The sequence below is a fragment of the Diceros bicornis genome, chromosome 25, assembly GCF_020826845.1.
Source record: "Diceros bicornis minor isolate mBicDic1 chromosome 25, mDicBic1.mat.cur, whole genome shotgun sequence".
In the NCBI taxonomy this organism is placed as follows: Eukaryota; Metazoa; Chordata; class Mammalia; order Perissodactyla; family Rhinocerotidae; genus Diceros; species Diceros bicornis.
In genome coordinates, this window is record NC_080764.1 from 43,092,261 (window position 1) to 43,112,573 (window position 20,313).

General features: G+C 35.6%; 1 protein-coding gene across 6 annotated transcripts in view; it reads left to right on the plus strand.

The window, feature by feature from the left end:
* OSBPL8 (oxysterol binding protein like 8) overlaps window positions 1–20,313 on the plus strand; it is a 207,204-nt gene that overhangs the window by 125,056 nt on the left and 61,835 nt on the right. For all 6 annotated transcript variants that reach the window (XM_058568744.1, XM_058568745.1, XM_058568746.1 and 3 more), the window contains 3 exons: window positions 10,716–10,786; window positions 16,434–16,511; window positions 18,863–18,964. In XM_058568744.1, coding sequence (XP_058424727.1) covers window positions 10,716–10,786; window positions 16,434–16,511; window positions 18,863–18,964 — 251 coding nt within the window. The remainder of the gene's footprint in view (window positions 1–10,715; window positions 10,787–16,433; window positions 16,512–18,862; window positions 18,965–20,313) is intronic.

Sequence of the window (20,313 nt, forward strand, 5' to 3'; positions counted from 1 at the left end):
GTGTTTGTGTATGATTAGTTTTTGCAATATGTATTTTTAGGGTAATATATATTAAATGAAATTAGGCATTTGACAGCCGTGATTTAGACATTAAATAATTGGTCAGTGAGATGTAGATATAAATTGTTCATTTATTGATATTGTAGCAAATATTTGGATATATATTTTAAAATATAAACAGTCTTTGTTTTCTTTTCAAAATTTTAAACTGCCACATAATTATATCTACTTTTTAAAGGTCATATTATTTTTTAAATAAAAATATTCTTTTAATACTCATGGCAAAGAAATATTGACTGAAACTGGTGCTTGCTTTAACCGTTTATGACACTTATATTTTGTTAAATTTGAATTATATTTTCTACTTTCACACTAACCGTTATTCTTGATTTTGTGAATATTCATGCTGATAGGTGGTATAGGCATTCTTTTGAGATAGTGAAACACCTTATAGAAAGTGTTACCTGGATAATTAAATAAATTATTATAAATTCACTGATTTCATTTTCTTTTCTAACAGTGTTTCCAAAAAGAATTGGAAACCATAGTCCTGAACTGTTGCCTAAGTAGCATAAGCTTTAAACAGCATTCATAATCCATATTTAGTCTTCTTAGTGTAGCATGGTTACTATCATGCCTCTTATGTTCTCAAAAAGATGCAAATTTTAGTATTTGTTCAGAAATGGCTTTGAAAATACAACATACTGAAGTATTTTAATGTTGTTAAATCCTCTGTTTGCTTTCACAATGTACCTTAGTTCCATTTCTGTATTTGTTTCTGTCTCTGTTTGTTTTTTTTAAGCCAGAAGCTTGCTGGCACATGTTTGCTGACCTTCATGCCACGAGTCTACTTAATATTAAAGAATAATCATTCGACCCTAATAAACAATAGAAAACTTCATTTTCTAAAAGTTTATTGTTTACTTAATGAGGTAATTGAAGGCAGACTTGTCAGTTTATCTTGTCAAAGCTTATATTGAAGGTCATCCTGGATTGATCTGTTTGGATGGAAAAGTAAATGGTTGGCTTTGTTTTCTAATTCTTGAAATAGAGAAAATCGTATTCATAGGGCTGCTTCCATATTCCCCTTAATGCAACCAGCAGTTGAATTATAACCAGCCATGTTAAACAGCTCTTTAAAATATGTTTTATTTTATCAGCTAAGAAACAGAATGGTATTAGATACTTCAAAGAAGCGGCTTTTTATTTATTTTTTTAAGTTAAAAATTAAAAATATGATTTCTTCTGGGATATTTTATTGTACTGAAAAAATTTTTAGATGCATTTGTTTTTATTTGACATCATTAGAGGAGGAGAGATTCTACATTAGAGATATTTAAAGATAACTTTGTCTTACCACTTTGAGCACAACACTTTTTTCATTTTAGTTTTCTTTAGGAAAATGTCTCGCTCTTTTTTTTGTTGTTGTTACTTCTACCTTAAGAAATATATTGGTATGGCCTTTTTCTTTATGATGAGATTAATATAGAAATGATACCCTCTGCCTACGTACTCATAGTGACACTACAGTGCAATTTTTTTTTTTAGTTCATGTCTCTTTGTTTGTCTCTTTCCTTAATCCTCGGGTATAACTTCTAGATATGCTCAATGGACCAATCTCTAGAACAGTACCAAAAATTGGAGTAAATAAACTTTGAGCTAAGATATCGTTTATAGACAAACAGTGAGCTTTAGTGCACAGTTTTCTTTTTAGTATATTTTGACTTCTCAGAGATTTTTTTTTCCTGTATAGTTTCTTGATTCTTGGCTGTGTTCGGTATAGTTAATTTTAATGTAACAATTCTATGTTTTGTAAATACCTATTAAATCTGCATTTATAGATATGTATATATAATCTCATTTCAACAAGACTGAAACAGCATAAAATCTTACTTTATCTCGACATTAATGAACCAAATTTATTACTGAAGTATATAAGAAGGTTACCCCTTATCAATGATGATAGCACTTATATTCTGTTAACAAATTAGAAGTTAAGGGCAGAGTGCTAATTTATTCAGGAATAATATTCCATTGGATTAGTAGGAGAAAGTGAACTCTATGTACTACTACATTATTGGAAAATATCTTTATGACTGCAGATTCAGGGAAGACTTTCTTAAGACCAAAAAGCATTAACTGTTAAAGAACAAGATTGCTAAATTTGACTACATTAAAATTAAGAGCTGTTCATGAAAAGAAACCATGCAGAGAATAAAAAGACAAGCCACAGAATGGGAAGATATTTGTAATGAATATAGCTGGCAAAAGACCAGTGTCTAGAATACAGCTAGAATTCGTATATAAATCAATAAGAAAAAGATAGACAATGAGTTTTTTAAAAACGCACAAAGGATCTGAAGAGGTTCTTCAAGAAGAGAAAACTAAAATGGCTAATTAACGTGAGAAAGTGCTCAGCATCATTAGTTATCAGGGACATGCAAACTAAAACCTCGTTAATATACCATTGATATACCAAACAGATTGGCAGAAATATTAAAAATTTGTCAATATTGATGTTACCATAGCTATAGAGAAAGGAAAACTCTTACATACTGTTAGTGGGAAAATAAACAAATTGGTAAACAATTTGGTATTCTTAAGGTTGAAGACACATGTATACTATAATCCAGGAATTCTGCTTCTAGGTTTAAACCCTAGAGAAACTCACGGATATGTATATCTATCAGGGTACATTTCCAAGAATATTTGTAGCACCACTGTTCATAAGAGGGGCAACCCAAATGTCTATCAACAATAGATGGATAAATAGTGATATAGTCATGCAATGGGATTCTAATCGGCAGTGAAAGTGAATGAAGTACCCACTGTGACACACTGGTAAATAATGATTGCAAAAGTTAAGATAGTTGCTTTTGAGGAGCAGAAGAGTGGATTGTGATCAAGAATGGCACTGGGGGGGATATTATGAGATGTTGACAATTCTCTATTTCTTGATTTGGGTAGTGGTTTTGCAAATATTCATTGTATACATTAAATTATACATGTTTTATCCATTTTTATGAAGGTGTGCTATGTTTCACATATTTAAAAAACCATTACAAGTAAAAGTGGAGTCGATTTTTATTAATTTTTGGATCAGTTTATCAAATTTTTGGATTTGAAAGGATGAATAAGGATGAGACCCTTCTTTTCAGGAACTCACAGTGAAGTATGGAACATGAGCATGAAAACAAATAATTGAAATAATTGTACGGTAGTACAGATGTGTCTGAAGTGCTCTGTGTCTCAGAGCAGGGGACAGCTAACTGTGCCTACACAATCAAAGCAAGGCCTCCCAGAAGAGGTGGACTTGGGTCTTGAGAGGCACCTGGCATTTTAGAAACAGCATGAATTTTAAAGTTAGACCTAAGTTTGAATCAGCTCTGATACTGTCATTTATTGACATTAGTCAAGTCACTTAATTTCTGTGAGCCTTAGTTTTTTCAATTATATAAGATATAGTTAATATTTGGGTTTTTTTGTGGTGGTGTTTTAAAGATTAGAAAAGAAGTAAAGCATCTAGCATAGTGTCTTACAATCACAAGTGTTCCTACAAATGGATATTGGTTGCTTTATTGTTGTTTTCATTAATATTATTATGTTAATTATCATATAATTATCATAGTTGATGAATGGATCACAATTAGCCAGGTAGAGAATAGGTTAAAGGGATATAGACTCAGAGAGAAAGGATGTCAAAGGAGGAGAGGTCTAATAAACTGGAAGAACAGGAAAGGGTATCTGAATTTTTGTTTGTTTTTTTATTGAGGCATAATTTACATATAGTTTTATGCACAGCTTTTTGACTTTTTAGTTATGTATAGATAACGTGTAACTACTTCCCAGATCCATGGAGACTTCCTTGGGGCCCTCCCAGTCAATTCCTCCTACAACAGAGGTAAACTGTTGTTCCAGCCTCTAACACCATAGACTAGATTTGCCAGTTCCTAAACTTTGTATAAATGGAATAATACAGTATGTGCTTGTTTTTGATGAGGAAAGGTGACTTCTTTCACTCAATATTATGTCTGTTGTATTAATTGGTTCTTTTCTATTGCTGTGTAACATTCCATTGTGTGAGTATACTATAATATATTTATTTATTCTACTATTAATAGCCATTTGAGTTGGCTCCAGATTTGGGCTGTTTGAATAAAGCTGCTGTGAACATTTTTGTACCTGTCATTTGATGAACATAGACACTCATTTCTAATGGATATATCTAGGGTCAGAATTGCTGTGTGTTAGAATATGTGTGCGTTTAGCTTTAGTAGATACTATCAAATAGTTTTCCAAAGTGGTTATGCTCCTTTATACTCCCACCAGTAGTGAATAGAGTTTCAGTTGCATCACATTCTCCACCTGTACTTGGATGGTGTTGGCCTTTTCATTTTAGCCATTTTGATGAGGATGTAGGTTTCTATCTCATTGTGGCAGTGGGGAGGATAATAGGAAAAGAATTTACTACCTAAAATCACTAGCAAGAAAACTTGGTGAAAAGTCATCATCTGAAAGTTGTTCTGCATTATTGATGATGGTCAATAATGTGTTGTGGACTTCATGATTTTGTCTATAAATATCACTGATATTTATAGTGATAAATCCCCATACATGGTGGAAAATACATAAAAACCTAAGAAGTATTTTGACAGAGCCTTTGTGGCTTTTAATAAATATACTTTTATGACTGACTTTTTTTTTTTTTTGATGGGGAAGACTAGCCCTGATCTAACATCTGATGCCAATCCTCCTCTTTTTGCTGAGGAAGATTGGCTCTGGGCTAACATCTGTGCCCATGTTCCACTACTTTATATGTGGGACGTATGCCACAGCAGGGCTTGATAAGCAGTGCATAGGTCTGTGCCGGGATCTGAACCCATGAACCCTGGGCCGCCAAAGTGGAGTGCGCAAACTTAAGCGCTGTGCCACTGGACCAGCCCCTGTGACTGACTTTTTCAGATAAAGATTATTTTGCGTGTTTTTAGGAAACTAGCTTTATCAAGTCTAAAGAAAGAGTCTCTAGTGTGACACTTTTTTCCTTTGCTTACCTTGGAATTACCCTTGAAAACTTAGTGCACAATATGGCAATATTTTCTTTTTAACACTTTTGAGCATTTTTATATGTTCTTTGCATTTTATGCCGATCATCTACTTATTTGCTCTTAGTTAAAACTCAAAAGTATTTGCCTAGACTTAGCATTTTGCCTTATCCCTCTATACTTTTTAAAAAATGTTATTGATTATTATGATTTCTTTTATTGAGGTAACATTGCTTTATAACATTATATAAATTTCAAGTGTACATCATTATATTTCGATTTCTGTGTAGATTACATCATGTTCACCACCCAAAGACTAGTTACCATCTATCACCATACACATGTGCCTAATCACCCCTTTCCCCCTCCTCCTGCCCCCTCTGGTAACCACCAATCCAATCTCTGTCTCTTTGTGTTTGTTTGTTGTTGTTTTTGTCTTCTGTTTATGAGTGAGATCAGACGGTATTTGACTTTCTCCCTCTGACTTATTTCCCTTAGCATAATACCCTCAAGGTCCATCCATGTTGTCACAAATGGCAAGATTTCATCTTTTTTTATGGCTGAGTAATATTCCATTGTGTATATATACCACATCTTCTTTATCCATTCGTCCCTTGATGGGCACCTAGGTTGCTTCCAAGTCTTGGCTATTGTGAGTAATGGCGCATTGAACGTAGGGGTACCTATATCTTTATGCGTTTGTGTTTTCATGTTCTTTGAATGAATACCCAGCAGTTATCCCTCCATACTTTTAAATAACTTGAAGGTCATCAGGCCAGCTTTTAAAATAATGATTTTCTTTTCCAATTAGAGGTATAGAGAATCCTTTAGAAAGGGATTCATGTATTGGGTTTGACAGATAATATTCACTGTGATTTATGAATGTCCTTTACCAACATTTGAAACTTTCTACAAGACATATTTGCCTGTTAAAAGAAGAGTCTAGGGGCCGGCCCGGTGGCGCAAGCGGTTAAGGGCACACGGTCCGCTGCGGCGGCCGGGGTTCGCTGGTTCGCTGTTTCGGATCCCGGGCGTGCACCAACGCACTGCTGGCAAGCCATGCTGTGGCGGCGTCCCATATAAAGTGGAGGAAGATGGGCACGGATGTTAGCCCAGGGCCAGTCTTCCTCAGCAAAAGAAGAGGAGGATTGGCAGATGTTAGCACAGGGCTGATCTCTTCACAAAAAAAAAAAGAAGAAGAGTCTATTTGGATTTATAACTTCTATTTTTTTATTTGGTGAGGGAGATTCACCCTGAGCTAACATCTGTTGCTAATCTTCCTTTTTTTTTTGGCTTGAGGAAGATTAGCCCTGAGCTAAGATCCATGCCAATCCTCCTCTATTTTGCATGTGAGTCGCTGCCACAGCATGGCTGATGAGTGGTGTAAGTCCACGTCTGGGATCCGAACCTGTAAACCCGGGCCACTGAAGCCGAGTGCTAACCACTATGCCATGGGGCCAGCCCCTATAACTTCTACTTTTGTTTTAATTTACTGTTCTGTTTTTAAAGTAATATGTGAATGTAGACACAGAAAGTGGGTATTTTTCTTAATCTAATAAATAGATTGGTCTAGATTCAGCTGAAACTAAGAGTTCACTAGAGAAATTGAAGTAAAAATCTGTTCTTTTAAGACTAAAGGAAACCATCTTTTTTTTTCATTTACAATATATACTTTTAGAAAATCTTCTCTTGCGTGTATGTTTAGAAGATCTTTGAAGTAATTTGTTCATTAATATTAAGAATTACTTATTACAAAATGTTTATTACTCTAGATATTTTAGAATTTTTAAACTGAATTATGTAACTTTTGTTTCCTTTATACTAAAATTTCAAATTTCAATAGGTTTTCATTTAAAATTCCATGTTGAATTTATGAAGTAGTTTTTTTGTGTGTGTGTGTGAGGAAGATCAGCCCTGAGCTAACATCTGATGCCAATCCTCCTCTTTTTTGCCGAGGAAGATTGGTCCTGGGCTAACATCCATGCCCATCTTCCTCTACTTTATATGGGACGCCACCACAGCATGGCTTGACAAGCGGTGCGTTGGTGCGCGCCCGGGATCCGAACCTGCAAACCCCAGGCCTCCAAAGCGCAGGGCGCGCACTTAACCACTGCGCCAGCAGGCTGGCCCCCTATGAAATAGTTTTTTTTCCTAATTTTGGGATTGAGTGATCCTTCTCCTCACCAGAAAGAGAAAAAAAAGATTCCTTCTTCATATTACAGAAAAATTTCAGTAAAATCTCTGGATTAGGAAAATGGAATGGATTTGTTTTTAGCTAATATAAAACAAAATACAGGATAAATGATATCATTGATATGCTAGAAATGATTTTTAAATGCTTAGGCACTGGTACTACTGATGATTTTTAAAGTGTTGCTTTATGAATAATTGTTTATATATTTGTAATATAGGCTTTTATTGGACTAAGAACAAATAATTACAGGAGAGAGTTACTATTACTTCCCCTCAACAGTAGAAAGAACTTCATTAAAATGAGTACGGGCACACCTTGGAGATATTGCAGGTTTGGTTCCAGACCACAATAGAACGAATATCACAATAAAGTGAGTCACACAAATTTTTTGGTTTCCCAGTACATATAAAAGCTATGTTTACCCTATGTTGTAGTCTGTTAAGTATGCGTTAGCTATGTCTAAAAAAACGTACATAGCAAAAAACTCTTTATTGCTAAAAAATGCTAACCGTCATCTTCAGTGAGTCATAATCTTTTGCTGGTGGAGGGTCTTGTCTTGATGTTGGTGGCTGCTGACTGATGAGGGTGTTGGTTGCTAAAGGTTGGGGTGGCCGTGGCAATTCCTTAAAATGAGACAACAATGAGGTTTGCCACATTGTTGACTCTTCTTTTCACGAATGAGTAGCATGTGATGCTGTTTGATAGCATTTTACCTACAGTAGAACTTCTTTTGGAATTGGAGTCAATCCTCAAACCCTGCCACTGCTTTATCAATTAAGGTTATGTAATCTTCTAAATCTCTTGTTGTCATTTCAACAATCTTCACAGTGTCTTCGCTAGGAGCAGATTCCATCTCAAGAAACCACTTTCTTTGCCCATCCATAAGAAGCAACTCCTCATCCATTGAAATTTTATCATGACATTGCAGCAATTCTGTCACATCTTCAGGCTCCACTTCTAATTCTAGTTCTCTTGCTGTTTCCACCACATCTGCAGTTACTTCCCCCACTGAAATCTTGAACCCCTCAAAGTCATCATGAGGGATGGAAACAACTTCTTCCAAACTCCTGTTAATGTTGATATTTTGACCTCTTCCCATGAATCACAAATCTTGTTAATGGCATCTAGAATGGTAAATCCTTTCCAGAAGGTTTTCCGTTAACTTTGCTTGAATCCATCAAAGGAATCACTATCTATGGCAGCTATAGCCTTATGAAATGTATTTTTTAAATAATAAGACTTGAAAGTCGAAATTACTCCTTGATTCATGGGCTGCAGAATGGATGTTGTGTTAGCGGGCACGAAAACAACATTAATCGTGTTGTATATCTCCATTAGAGCTCTTGGATGAGCGTTGTTAAATGAGCAGTAATATTTTGAAAGGAATCATTTTTCTGAGCAGTATGTCTCAACAGTTGGCTTAAACTATTTAGTAAACTATGTTGTAAACAGATGTGCTGTCATCCAGGCTTTGTTGTTCCATTTGTAGAGCACAGGCAGAGTAGATTTAGCATAATTCTTAAGGGCCCTGGAATTTTCAGAATGGTAAATGAGCATTGGCTTCAACTTAAAGTCCCCAGCTGCATTAGCCCCTAACAAGAGAGTCAGCCTGTCCCTTGAAGCTTTGAAGCCAGACATTTACTTCTCCTCTCTAGCTATGAAAGTCTCGGATGGCATCTTCTTCCATTAGAAGGCTGTTTTGTCTACATTGAAAGTCTGTTGTTTAATGTAGCTACCTTCATTAATTATCTTAGATCTTCTAGATAACTCGGTGCAGCGTCCACATCAGCACTTGCTGCCCCACCTTGCACTTTCATGTTATGGCGATGGCTTGTTTCCTTAAATCTCATGAACCAACCTCTGCTAGCTTCAAACTTTTCTTCTACAGCTTCCTTACCTGTCAGCCTTCACAGAATTGAAGCGAGTTAGGGCCTTGCTCTGGATTAGGCTTTATAGCTTAAAGGAATGTTGTGGCTGGTTTGATCTTCTATCCAGACCACTAAAACTTTTTCCATATCAGCAATAAGGCTGTTTCACTTTCTTATCATTCATGTGTTCACTGGAGTAGCACTTTTCATTTCCTTCAAGAACTTTTCCTTTGCATTCACAACTTGGCTGACTGTTTGGCATGAGACGCCTAGCTTTCAGTCTGTCTTGGCTTTCGACATGCCTTCTTCGTTAAGCTTAATCATTTCTATCTTTCGATTTAAAGTGAGAGATGTGTGATTTTCCTTTCACTTGAACACTTAGAGGTTATTGTAGGGTTATTAAGTGGCCTAATGTCAATATTGTGGCTCGGAACAGGGAGGCTGGAGGAGAGGGAGAGAGGAGGGGGAACAGCGGATCCATGGAGCAGTCAGAACACACAACATTTATCGATGAAGTTCGCTGTCTTATATGGGCATGGTTTGTGGTGCCGAAAACAATTACAATAGTAACATCAGAGATCCCTGATCACAGATCACCATAACAAATATAATAATAATGAAAAAGTCTGAAATATTGCTAGAATTACCAAAATGTGACATAGAGACACAAAGTGAGCAAATGCTGTTATAAAAATTGTGCCGATAGACTTGCTCAATTCAGAGTTGCCACAAACCTTCGGTTTTTAAAAAACACAGTATCCGCAAAGTGCGATGAAGTGAAGCACTGACAATATAATGAGGTATGCCTGTACTGCTTCTTTTATGCCTGCCACACAAATCTCAGGATTAACATTTCTCTAATTGTACTCTGATAAGATTAGTTTATTAATTGCTTTTGGCATACTATATTAATGTGTTACATGATTGCAGGAATGTGTGTATGTTTATCCCAATGCACTCATGTATTTAGGATTTATAGTTTTAGAATTTATATCACAATAGTCAGTGACAATGATAATATTAAGGGTTAGTATTAATTGAATATATACTATGTGCAAAATACTATGCTAAGTTCTTTTGATGCAGCCTCATTTAATTCTCACAATAAATACGTAGATTTTTTTTAAGTTTGTCCCTCAATCCAGATTTGTTTCCTTAGTCTTCCTTTTATCACCAGTTCTGGAATTGTTTTCCACTTTGGCAGGAGATGTGAAAAGTCTGTTGGATTGGTTCTGTCAGTTAGGATTCTTGGTTAGAAAAGAGCTTACTAGAATAAAAGCTCCATGAAGCCTGAATTCATGCAAGGTGCTCTAGGAACACAGAAAAGAGGTACTGAACCTGACATTGATGCGTTCAGGGAAAGACTTCATGGCCTCTGTAAGCCTTAATTTATTCTAAAGATTATTATACTAGAGATGACCACTTAGAAGTCTTTAAACTGTAGTAGTTTAAAACTGTATATTCTAGGCTTCTTGCCCTGATGTACATCAAACATAATGTATATTTGAAGTTGAATGACTTATATGCATTTGTTTTTTAACAGCTGTAAATGCTTTTTAATGTCTATATGTGTTCAAAAGTAGTAATACTGAGATGACAATGTTTTTAAAGGTTTTGAAAGAGGAAAGGAAGACATTTCTCAAAATAAAGATGAATCTTCACTTTCTATGTCAAAGAGCAAGGTAAGCATATTGTTGTCCCCAAATATATGATTATGACATTTTTCTAATGTTAAGGTGAGGGAACTAACACTGAAATCCTATCAGATTTTTATGGGATGTTTTACGTTGGTATATCTAAACCTTGTAGTATATATGAAAAAAGGCAAGTTCCACTGGGGCTTATTTAGGGGCTGTTGGTTACTTAGAAATACAGCCTATTGGTTACCAGTGTTCTCTCCAGATGATGTTGTTTCTGGTGTGTCTGCTACAGCAGTACTTATCGAACTGAAGTCTGAGGGTTCCATTTACAGAAATTCTCAGGGTTCATATTTTTTTAAGAAAAATTCTTAACTATTTTGGGTTCATTCAAATGACAATCAAAATATGTACATTTTACCAGTTAAAGGCCAAAGATCTCTTGCAGTAAGAGCCTGCAATTGAAAGACATTTTCTTAGAATAAGATGTAGTTTCCTAAATTAGTAATTCTCAGACTGGGATACTTGTACATATTCTTAGGTCTGTTGAGGATTTTTCTTTAAGAGTACCTATTCAAATTTGAGAAACACTGAATGATGTATTCGTTTTCCTATGGGTTTGTAATTCAATAGATTTTCTATAATTTGTCTAGGGATTTGGCTTTGGACTGTTATTTCTGGTCAGGTTTAGTAAGAGGAGAAGCTTTTATGTTTGTGGAATCAAACTTCGATGACTGTAGGAAAACCTTTCCTAAGCTAATAAATTCTGCTATTCTCAGCCATAGGCTTTGCTTTTAAAACCCTACATTTTTTGTTCCTATTCTTGGGAGTAATTGAAAGGATTCCATGATATGTTTTTATGTATAATTTTACACAAATTTTATTTGCACTTTTCAAGTATTCATTACATAAAAGTCCATCTATCATGTGTGTACAAGTACTTAGGGTGGAAGTTGAATAGTACTTTGTATGTATATAACATATATGTGAGAAATGCCTTGGTCATTTTATATGAGATGTATAATTAAAGAAAATTAAAGAAGAAATAATTTATCTTGAGTCTGCCATGGCTAGAAATACAATGGAATTTATAAAATTAAGAAAACCTATTTTCAAGCAGTTAATAGCAGAATTGGTGAAAGTATGGTATAACAGTATCTCTACTCAGAAGCCTAAACATGTAAACCCCCGAGCTACATACCACAGCCACCCATATGTAGTCTCTAAATGGGAGAGAACCTGAAAAGACAGTTTACATACCTTAATGAAGCAGTGTGTGTTAATGAATAAAGCAAACATAGGTTTTAGAACTGCCCTTTGAGTATAATAGCACCTAGTCATGCATGACTCTTTAAATTTAAATGGATTAAAATTAGAAATTCAGTTCCTCTGTTACACTAGCTACATCTCAAGTGCTCAATAACCACGTATGGCTAGTGGCTACTGTATTGGGCAACTCAGATACAGAACATTTCTGTCATTCGGGAAGTTCTACTGGATAGTACTGCTTTACAGTCAAAAAACTGAGTTTGAACCTTGACTCATACATTACCTGTGACTTCTTAGATGTTCATTATGATGATATTATTAGCTACTTTGTATTTAGAGCTTGCTTTGTGTTATTTTAACTCATAACAATACTAGAAGACAGGTATTATTGGCCTCATTTTATAAGTGAACAAACTGAAGCTTAGAAAAATAACTCTCCAAGGGTCAAAGCAGTAGAGCTGGGATTCAAAGTGGCTTCACTTTTCTTATATGAGCAAAGGAGATAAGATCTGCCTCCCAGATTGTGATGCTGCAAGTGCCTGACCAAGTACCTGGTTAATAGTAGGTATTTAAGAATTCATTTTCTTCCTTTGAATAAAGAATTTCAGTGAATGAGTGGGATTCTTAACATGGTAGCTATTTGGTATAAGTTAATTATCCTGTTATTTTCTAAGAGCTGAGACTTACTTATTTTATGTTAACTTAGATTTAATCTTGGTTTATTCTGTTATCTTAAGAGATGCATAGTCACTAATTTGTCCTTAAATATTTTAACACATAACCTGCTCTATTGTTTTTCAGAACCATCCTAAAATTTATACATTTGTCATTAAACCTCATTCTCATAGAATTCTGAAGATTTTATTCTTACCTAAGTAGCTTTGGGAAACAAAATTTTATTTCTTCCATGATTGATCTGTATAACTGAGACCATCAAATAATTTTAACTGTATACTTTTATAAATTTGACGTAAAGTATCAATACTGTCATTTTGGTCATAGCATTTGATTGAGGTTAAGTGTTATTTCTTAAAATACATAATTGAGACCAGTAAGCACAATGGAATACACCCTCCTTAACCACTCCCCCCGCCCCCAGTTTTTTAAATAATGGCAGTTCCTGTTTCTCAGACATCCAATAAGTTGGTGAATTGGAAAAATCAGTTAATCAAATCATCCCATCTTCCTGTTAGCATTTTTAAATGAATTTTAAATTGTCCATCTCAACGAAAGGAATTGTCAGCGTGAGTAATGTGTCTAGTGGGATAAAAGGAATCCTATTACAAGGATAAGGGGTTTCTGAATGAATGCCTGAAATCTCTTGACTTGATTCCAGCCATCAATCTGCTTGTCTGTCTGTTTGCTAAGTCATTTATCACTTGATGTAAAAAATATATTTACCTGGACATTTAAAAAACATTTCCAAACCAAAGTATCTGATACAGTCATAGTAACTTATCATTATGGTTGTATTCCTTATATCTGCAGTATTTTATAGTTTTCAAAGCAAGTCAAAAGTATTCTCATATGATAATGTTTCATTTATCTAAAGGTCAGATTTTTGACAGCGCTTGCAATCTAGATCATAGAACCTGAAACACAATATATACCAAGTATTGGTATATACCAATATACAACAAGTGAGCACATCATGCACTCTACCTCATGTAACCGTCAGAGCAACCCTATGATTTCGTAGGAGTATCCTCATTTACAGATGAGGAAACTAAGACTGAAAGAGATTTAACAACTTCCCAAAGTGACACAGCACATAAGGGGACAACAGTTAAGTAGGGGAAAAGAAAAGAAGGAAAGAAAGGAAAAGAAGTAAAAGTACAACATGCTGAGCGTTCTAAGGCCCTTTAACGAAGAGAGGAGCAGTACTATACATTAAACCCTGTGGTCATCATTAAGATAGAGGTCAGTAAGCTTGTAAAAGAAGGAAAACTTAGTTTAGTAAAATATTTCCAACAAAAATAATTTATGATTTTTGGTATTTAAAAAGTAACCTGTTGATTCAGAAAACTTATGTAGAAATGTATTAAAAAGACTATAGAACTTGGTCACTGGATCATTTTTTTCCCCCCCAGAACTAGCTACACAGTATGGCAAGCGTTCCTTGAAATATGTATGCTCTAATACCAAGCTCATGTGACATCCTTCTGGCCTGCTGGTCCCTTATATACTAGATTCTTAGGAATCACTACACCAGATCTTGTCGTGCTGGGGAAACAGATTTCCTGCTGTTTATGAAGATAAGTCTTAAATTTGAGTCTGACTGAGATTCTATATGAACAGTTTTAAAGAGTGATAAATCATATAGTGAAATGGCTAAGAGCATGAGATTGGGACTTAGGTAGATCTGGGTACAAATCCCAGCTCATCTGCTTACTGGCTCCGTGACTTTGGGAAGTTATTTAACCTGTTGGTCTTAGTTTCCCTATTAGCAAAAGGGGGATGCTGCTACTATCTCATAGGGTTGCTTTGGGGATTGAATGATAAATAAAGTATTTAGCATAGTACTTGGTAAAAAGTAAACAGCCATTAATTTTCATTAGCTTTTAAGCTAATATTATTAGTATTCTTCATTTAGTAGTATTTAAGAAGTACAGTATAATACAAATTTTCCTGTTAAGGTCTGGGAAATAGAAACCATCATATTCCTCTGACAGTAGCCATGCCATCTTTGGGTTCCAGGGGCAAGGAGAAGACAGACACCTGTTTGGCTTGAGGAATTTTGTGAAACTGTTTTGGTATCACAATTTATGCTATTGTCATGGGAGCAAGCAATGTGATGTTTCAAGGAGTGACTTGAACAGAAATTTAATTAGGTTAATCCCCACCTTCTCCATTGAGCATGGTTTGCAGTTCTCTTCTGGTTCAGCCAGTTATTACCATCACCATAACTCATATTTTTCTACCAAGTAGCACAGGCATTTTTAGGAGAGATGAGAGAAATGAGCTGCAAATGTTAGTTTCATTTTTGTATTATTAATTCATCAGATATTTATTGAGCCCTTCCTTTTCCCCAGCTGATAACTGGGTATCATTGGTGAATAAACATGGTTCCTGTCATCATGGGTCTTAAAATTGAGTGAGGGAGTTTATACCCAAAACTTTTTATCCTTGATCACATCCAGTGATATTATGCAGATCTGGCGATTCAGCATTTGAAAGCCACCATTTGGATCAAGCCTCCTATACTTTCTTGGCACTAGGAGTAATACTTAGAACTTTATCTCCTCTCGTGTCTACCAATAGGTAAAAGTGAAAATCACAGGACATTGAAGGAATATGTTTAATTTCATTGTTCTAGGATTTATAGAAGCAGCTTTTAGTTTTATGCTCTTCTACTCTGGTGAAAGAGTGTAGTCTCCTTAAAGGAGTGCTGAGTTAGGAGACCCACGTTCCGATTCCTGCTGTTATTGTTAGTTTAGAAAATCACACTGCCTGAGCCTCCCTCTCATGATTTGTAAAATGGAGATAAAACCACTTGTCATGCCTATTTTTCAAGGTTCTTATGAAGATCAAATGAAAATATGAAGTATAAGCAAAGTCCGGAAACAAGTTTAAGGCATAATAATAATTTAGGGGCACTGGATAGGTAGGAAGAAGTAGGTGCTAGGAATACTGGTTTTTAAACACTGTACAAATTAAATAGTGTGTTAATACTAGTTTCTGAAAATGTGTATATTTCTTCCTATTGAAGAAGGAGTAGCACCAGGGCAATGTATGCAGCAACTTGTTAGAATGCACATGGTTTGGTTTTTTCATTTAGAATATTTTAACTGTTATAAAATAACATTGCTCTGGATACTTTTGTCCTAAGTGTAACTAAATAATTGTATACGTTTCTTAGAAGTACTCTGGAAAATAGAATGCAAAAATCTACACGATTTTATATTAACCTCACACTGTAGATTAATTTATTCATTAGTTTTTTATTTTATTTTATTTATTTATTTTTTTGTGAGGAAGATTGGCCCTGAGCTAACATCTGCCAATCCTCCCCTTTTTGTTGAGGAAGACTGGCCCTGGGCTAACATCCATGCCCATCTTCCTCTACTTTATATGGGACGCCACCACAGCATGGTTTGACAAGCGGTCAAACACTGGGATCCAAACTGGCGAACCCCGGGCCGCCACAGCGGAGCACGCACACTTAACCTCTTGCACCACCGGGCCGGCCTCTAATTAGTTTTTATTTTTGTGTTTTTGTGGGTTTAACGTGGATTAGTTTTTAAACCCAAATACTATACTTCAGGGAAAAGCGGTATTTGAAAATCGACATTTGCTTAAATTACAGCAATAAATGGGAAGAATGTCAGAAACATAGCTTTAACATTGATCTTTATGTGCCATATGTATAGAATAAGTGAAAGTTTTAATTATTATTTCTTTTTTCATTTCTATGTGCGTTCAGTCTGAATCTAAACTTTATAATGGCTCGGAGAAAGATAGTTCAGCTTCAAGCAAGCTCACAAAAAAAGAATCGCTCAAGGTTAGTTTCCACATTTATTTCATAACTAACATTATGCTTTGCATGTGCTTTTGAAAGTAGGCTAATAAAATCAATAAATACAGACAGTCCACAACTTACAATGGTTTGACTTAGGATTTTTCAACTTTACGATGGTGCGAAAGTGATACACATTCAGTATAGAAACTATACTTTGAGTTTTGATCTTTCCCCAGGCTGGCAATATGCTGTCTGATACTCTCTCATGATGCTGGGCAGCGGCAGCAGCCGCAGCTCACAGTTAGCCCCACGATCATGAGGGCAAACAATGGATACACTTAGGACATTCTGTACCTAAACAGCTGTTCTGTCACTTTCAGTACTGTGTTCAATAAATACATGAGATATTCAACACTTTATTATAAAATAGGCTTTGTGTTAACATGGTTTTGCCAAACTGTAGGCTGGTATAAGTGTTCTGAGCATGTTTAAGGTAGGCAAGGCTAAGCTATGATGTTTAGTAGGTTAGGTGTATTAAATGCATTTTCAACTTATTATAGGTTTATCCAGATGTAACCCCATTGTAAGTTAAGGAAGATCTGTATGTGTCTTCCTAAAGGAAGAAAAAAAACCATCCGGACAGGCACACATAAAAAATATTAATATTTGTATGGCACACTGGAGTCAACTGAAAAGGCTGCTTGATAACTGACCCAGCACTGCTTCAGGCCTCAGCTGGCCGCTGGGGACTGAGGACTGGAGATCTCTGCACCTTGTACCTGAGTCAGGCACATCGCTGTGTTATGGAACACCTGATGGGAAGCTCTGGTGCCTTTTGAAGTTAGAGTTTACTGAGTGCTGGGTTGTGGGCTGAACTGGCCCACAGGTAGATATATTTTGTTTGACTATGCAGTGTTTTAAAAATTTGAGCCAACAAATACAAGTCCAGATTTCTAACTTCTCTTAAGAAATATGCACTATTGGGCCTGCCTTCCAGAATGGCCACAGATCCTGAAGCTTAAGGAACACATGCTTTCCACTTGACTCTGATCCCTGTGTAGTCTATTTTACCCCTTTTTTTTCATGTCTGATCCTATCTGCATTTGCATTTGCAATCCCATATTAAATTGACTGTTAGTTCAGATATGCATATTAGTAAAGACCAAAAGTCTAAAGCTTTTTAGCTGTAGAATAATTAAAATTTTATGTATATGTAGTCTCTTTTTAAATGCAACTAGGAAGATTTTGTGTTATAATTAAAAAAATATATATCACTGATAGGTTATCACCACTCTTCTTCTACCCATCTAATAACAACAAAGCAATAATAAGACTACATCAATCCACTGCTGCTTTCCCAAACTATCTTCAGAGTGACTTATGAAACTTTGATATTTTGAATCAATTAATTTCATTGTGGTTTCTTAATTATTTATATCTTACGTATTAGTATCAAGAAAGAGAGCAAAATTGCCAGTTGTGAACAATTGCAGCATTGTTTGTAATGTGAAAAAACTGGTAACAGAGTAGATTTCCATCAGTAAGAAAATGTATTAAGAAAAATTATAGAAACAGTATAGCATGGTGGTTAAGCACATATGTTTTCAAGCCAGTCTGCCTCTGCTTGAATCCTGCCTCCCTGGCTTTCTAGCTCTGTGATCCTGGTCAAGTTACTCTCTGTGCCTTGATTTCCTCATCTGTAAAATAATGATAATAATAGTCCCACTTCCCAAGTTTATTGTAAGGATTAAATGAGGTTAATACGTGTAAAGCACTTAGAATAGTAACTGGTACACAGAATGTGCCCAGTAAATGTTGGCTCTTATTATTTTATTCATACTAGGAATCCTGTGTTGCAGTGAAAAGAATGAGGTAGACATGGAAATGTTCCAAAAAATATTGAATGGGAGAAGATGTTTTTAATGTGTTTAATAAAACAAAAAAACAAACACAAAAGCTGTGTATTTCTATAGGTTGTGTACATAGAAAAGGCATGAAAGGATAGTGTTTTCCAGAAGTCTAACAGTGATCAATTCTGGGGATTGGAATAGGATAGGATATATTAAAGACAGCTTTTAGCTTTATTTGTGTTGTTTGAAATTTTACCATAAGATTGTGTTCATGTATTATTGCGTAATTTTAAAAAGGTAAAATTCTTTAAAAAGATACAGAGAACTGGAATAGTAATCAGAAAAACTAGATTCTAACCTTATTTCTCTGAAAATTCCTGCAGCTCTAAAAAACAAAAAGCAAAAAAACATAGTTATTTTATCCTAAGATGCTTGAATTCTAAAGTAGGTTTAGAATTTTACACTCTATAGACCTAAAAAATTGATAAGAAATTGGTCATTTCTAATGAATTTTAAATTTTTCTATTATTTCTATAAAATTAGGTGCAAAAGAAAAATTACCGAGAAGAAAAGAAAAGAGCCACAAAGGAATTACTCAGTACAATCACAGATCCTTCTGTTATTGTCATGGCTGATTGGTTGAAGGTCAGTTTGTGTTGAATCTTGAAGTCAAATTGCTGGATGTCTACCCACTGGCATAGGAAAGCCCAGAGTGCACCCAAAGCCTACAAGATAAAAACAGCTCCTAGGATGATTGGTTTTCACTGGCAAACTATTAATTGTATCCCAGAGGTTCTATGCTGCAATCTTAATGGGGAGAAGGAACCTTAATGTCTCTCTTGACAATAACATCAAATATGGATAGCAGTTCTTTTAAAAAGGCTTTTTTGATTTGTGTGACATTATGTAGTCTAATAAACACGCTGTAAAGAAATAAATTATCATTTATTATTATTGCAGACTTGGTATGTGCATTATTGAGAAGATATAAGACAAAGTTAATATGAAAGTTATCATTTGAAAAGGATTAATTTTCAGTAAAACATACATATTGCTGTTTCCATACCTTATTCTTTTGGCCTCTGATTATCCCTACTCATTTTTATTTCCTTTTCTATCATCCCAGTCACTCTATCTTCTTTCTCATTCTTATCTGAAGGATATTTGGTAGGAATCTTCCAGACTAATGCTAACTTTAAGAATGACCTTGGGGCTGGCCCCGTGGCTTAGTGGTTAAGTGCGTGAGCTCTGCTACTGGCGGCCCGGGTTCGGATCCCGGGTGCGCACCGATGCACCGCTTCTCTGGCCACGCTGAGGCTGTGTCCCACATACAGCAACTAGAAGGGTGTGCAACTATGACATACAATTATCTACTGGGGCTTTGGGGAAAAAAAAGGAGGAGGATTGGCAATAGATGTTAGCTCAGAGCCAGTCTTCCTCAGCAAAAAGAGGAGGATTAGCATGGATCTTAGCTCAGGGCTGATCTTCCTCACAAAAAAAAAAAAAAAAAGAATCACCTTGTTAAGACCCTGACTCCCAGGAAGTTTTAGTACCTGGCATGCAGCTAAAAATCACCCACACCCTGCAAGTTTTCTGCTTTCCCGAAGAGTTGGTACAACCTCCAACCTAAAATCCTTATGAGATCTGTCATGGAACTTCTCTTTCTAAAATGAAAGTCTAGTGATAGTTTCCCTGATAACTCAAGTAATACTGGGGTCTTCTTCAATGTTGTGCTGAAAATACCGTCTGACTCATTTTGGCTCTACTTAGAAGTCTGTAAGCTCCGGAGCTCACCTGAGTTCTTCAGAGCTAACCGTGCTCTTGTCTTTGACATTGGATTTCCCCAACCAACTCCCCAAAAGTTCCCGACACCTCCCCTGGCTGACTTTCTGAATCTTACCTTCATTCTGATAATTTGCTATCCATGTTCTACTGTCACATCTTCAAGACTCAGAATGTTATCTCAGGATAACTGTTCCTTTCGCTTCTCTTGT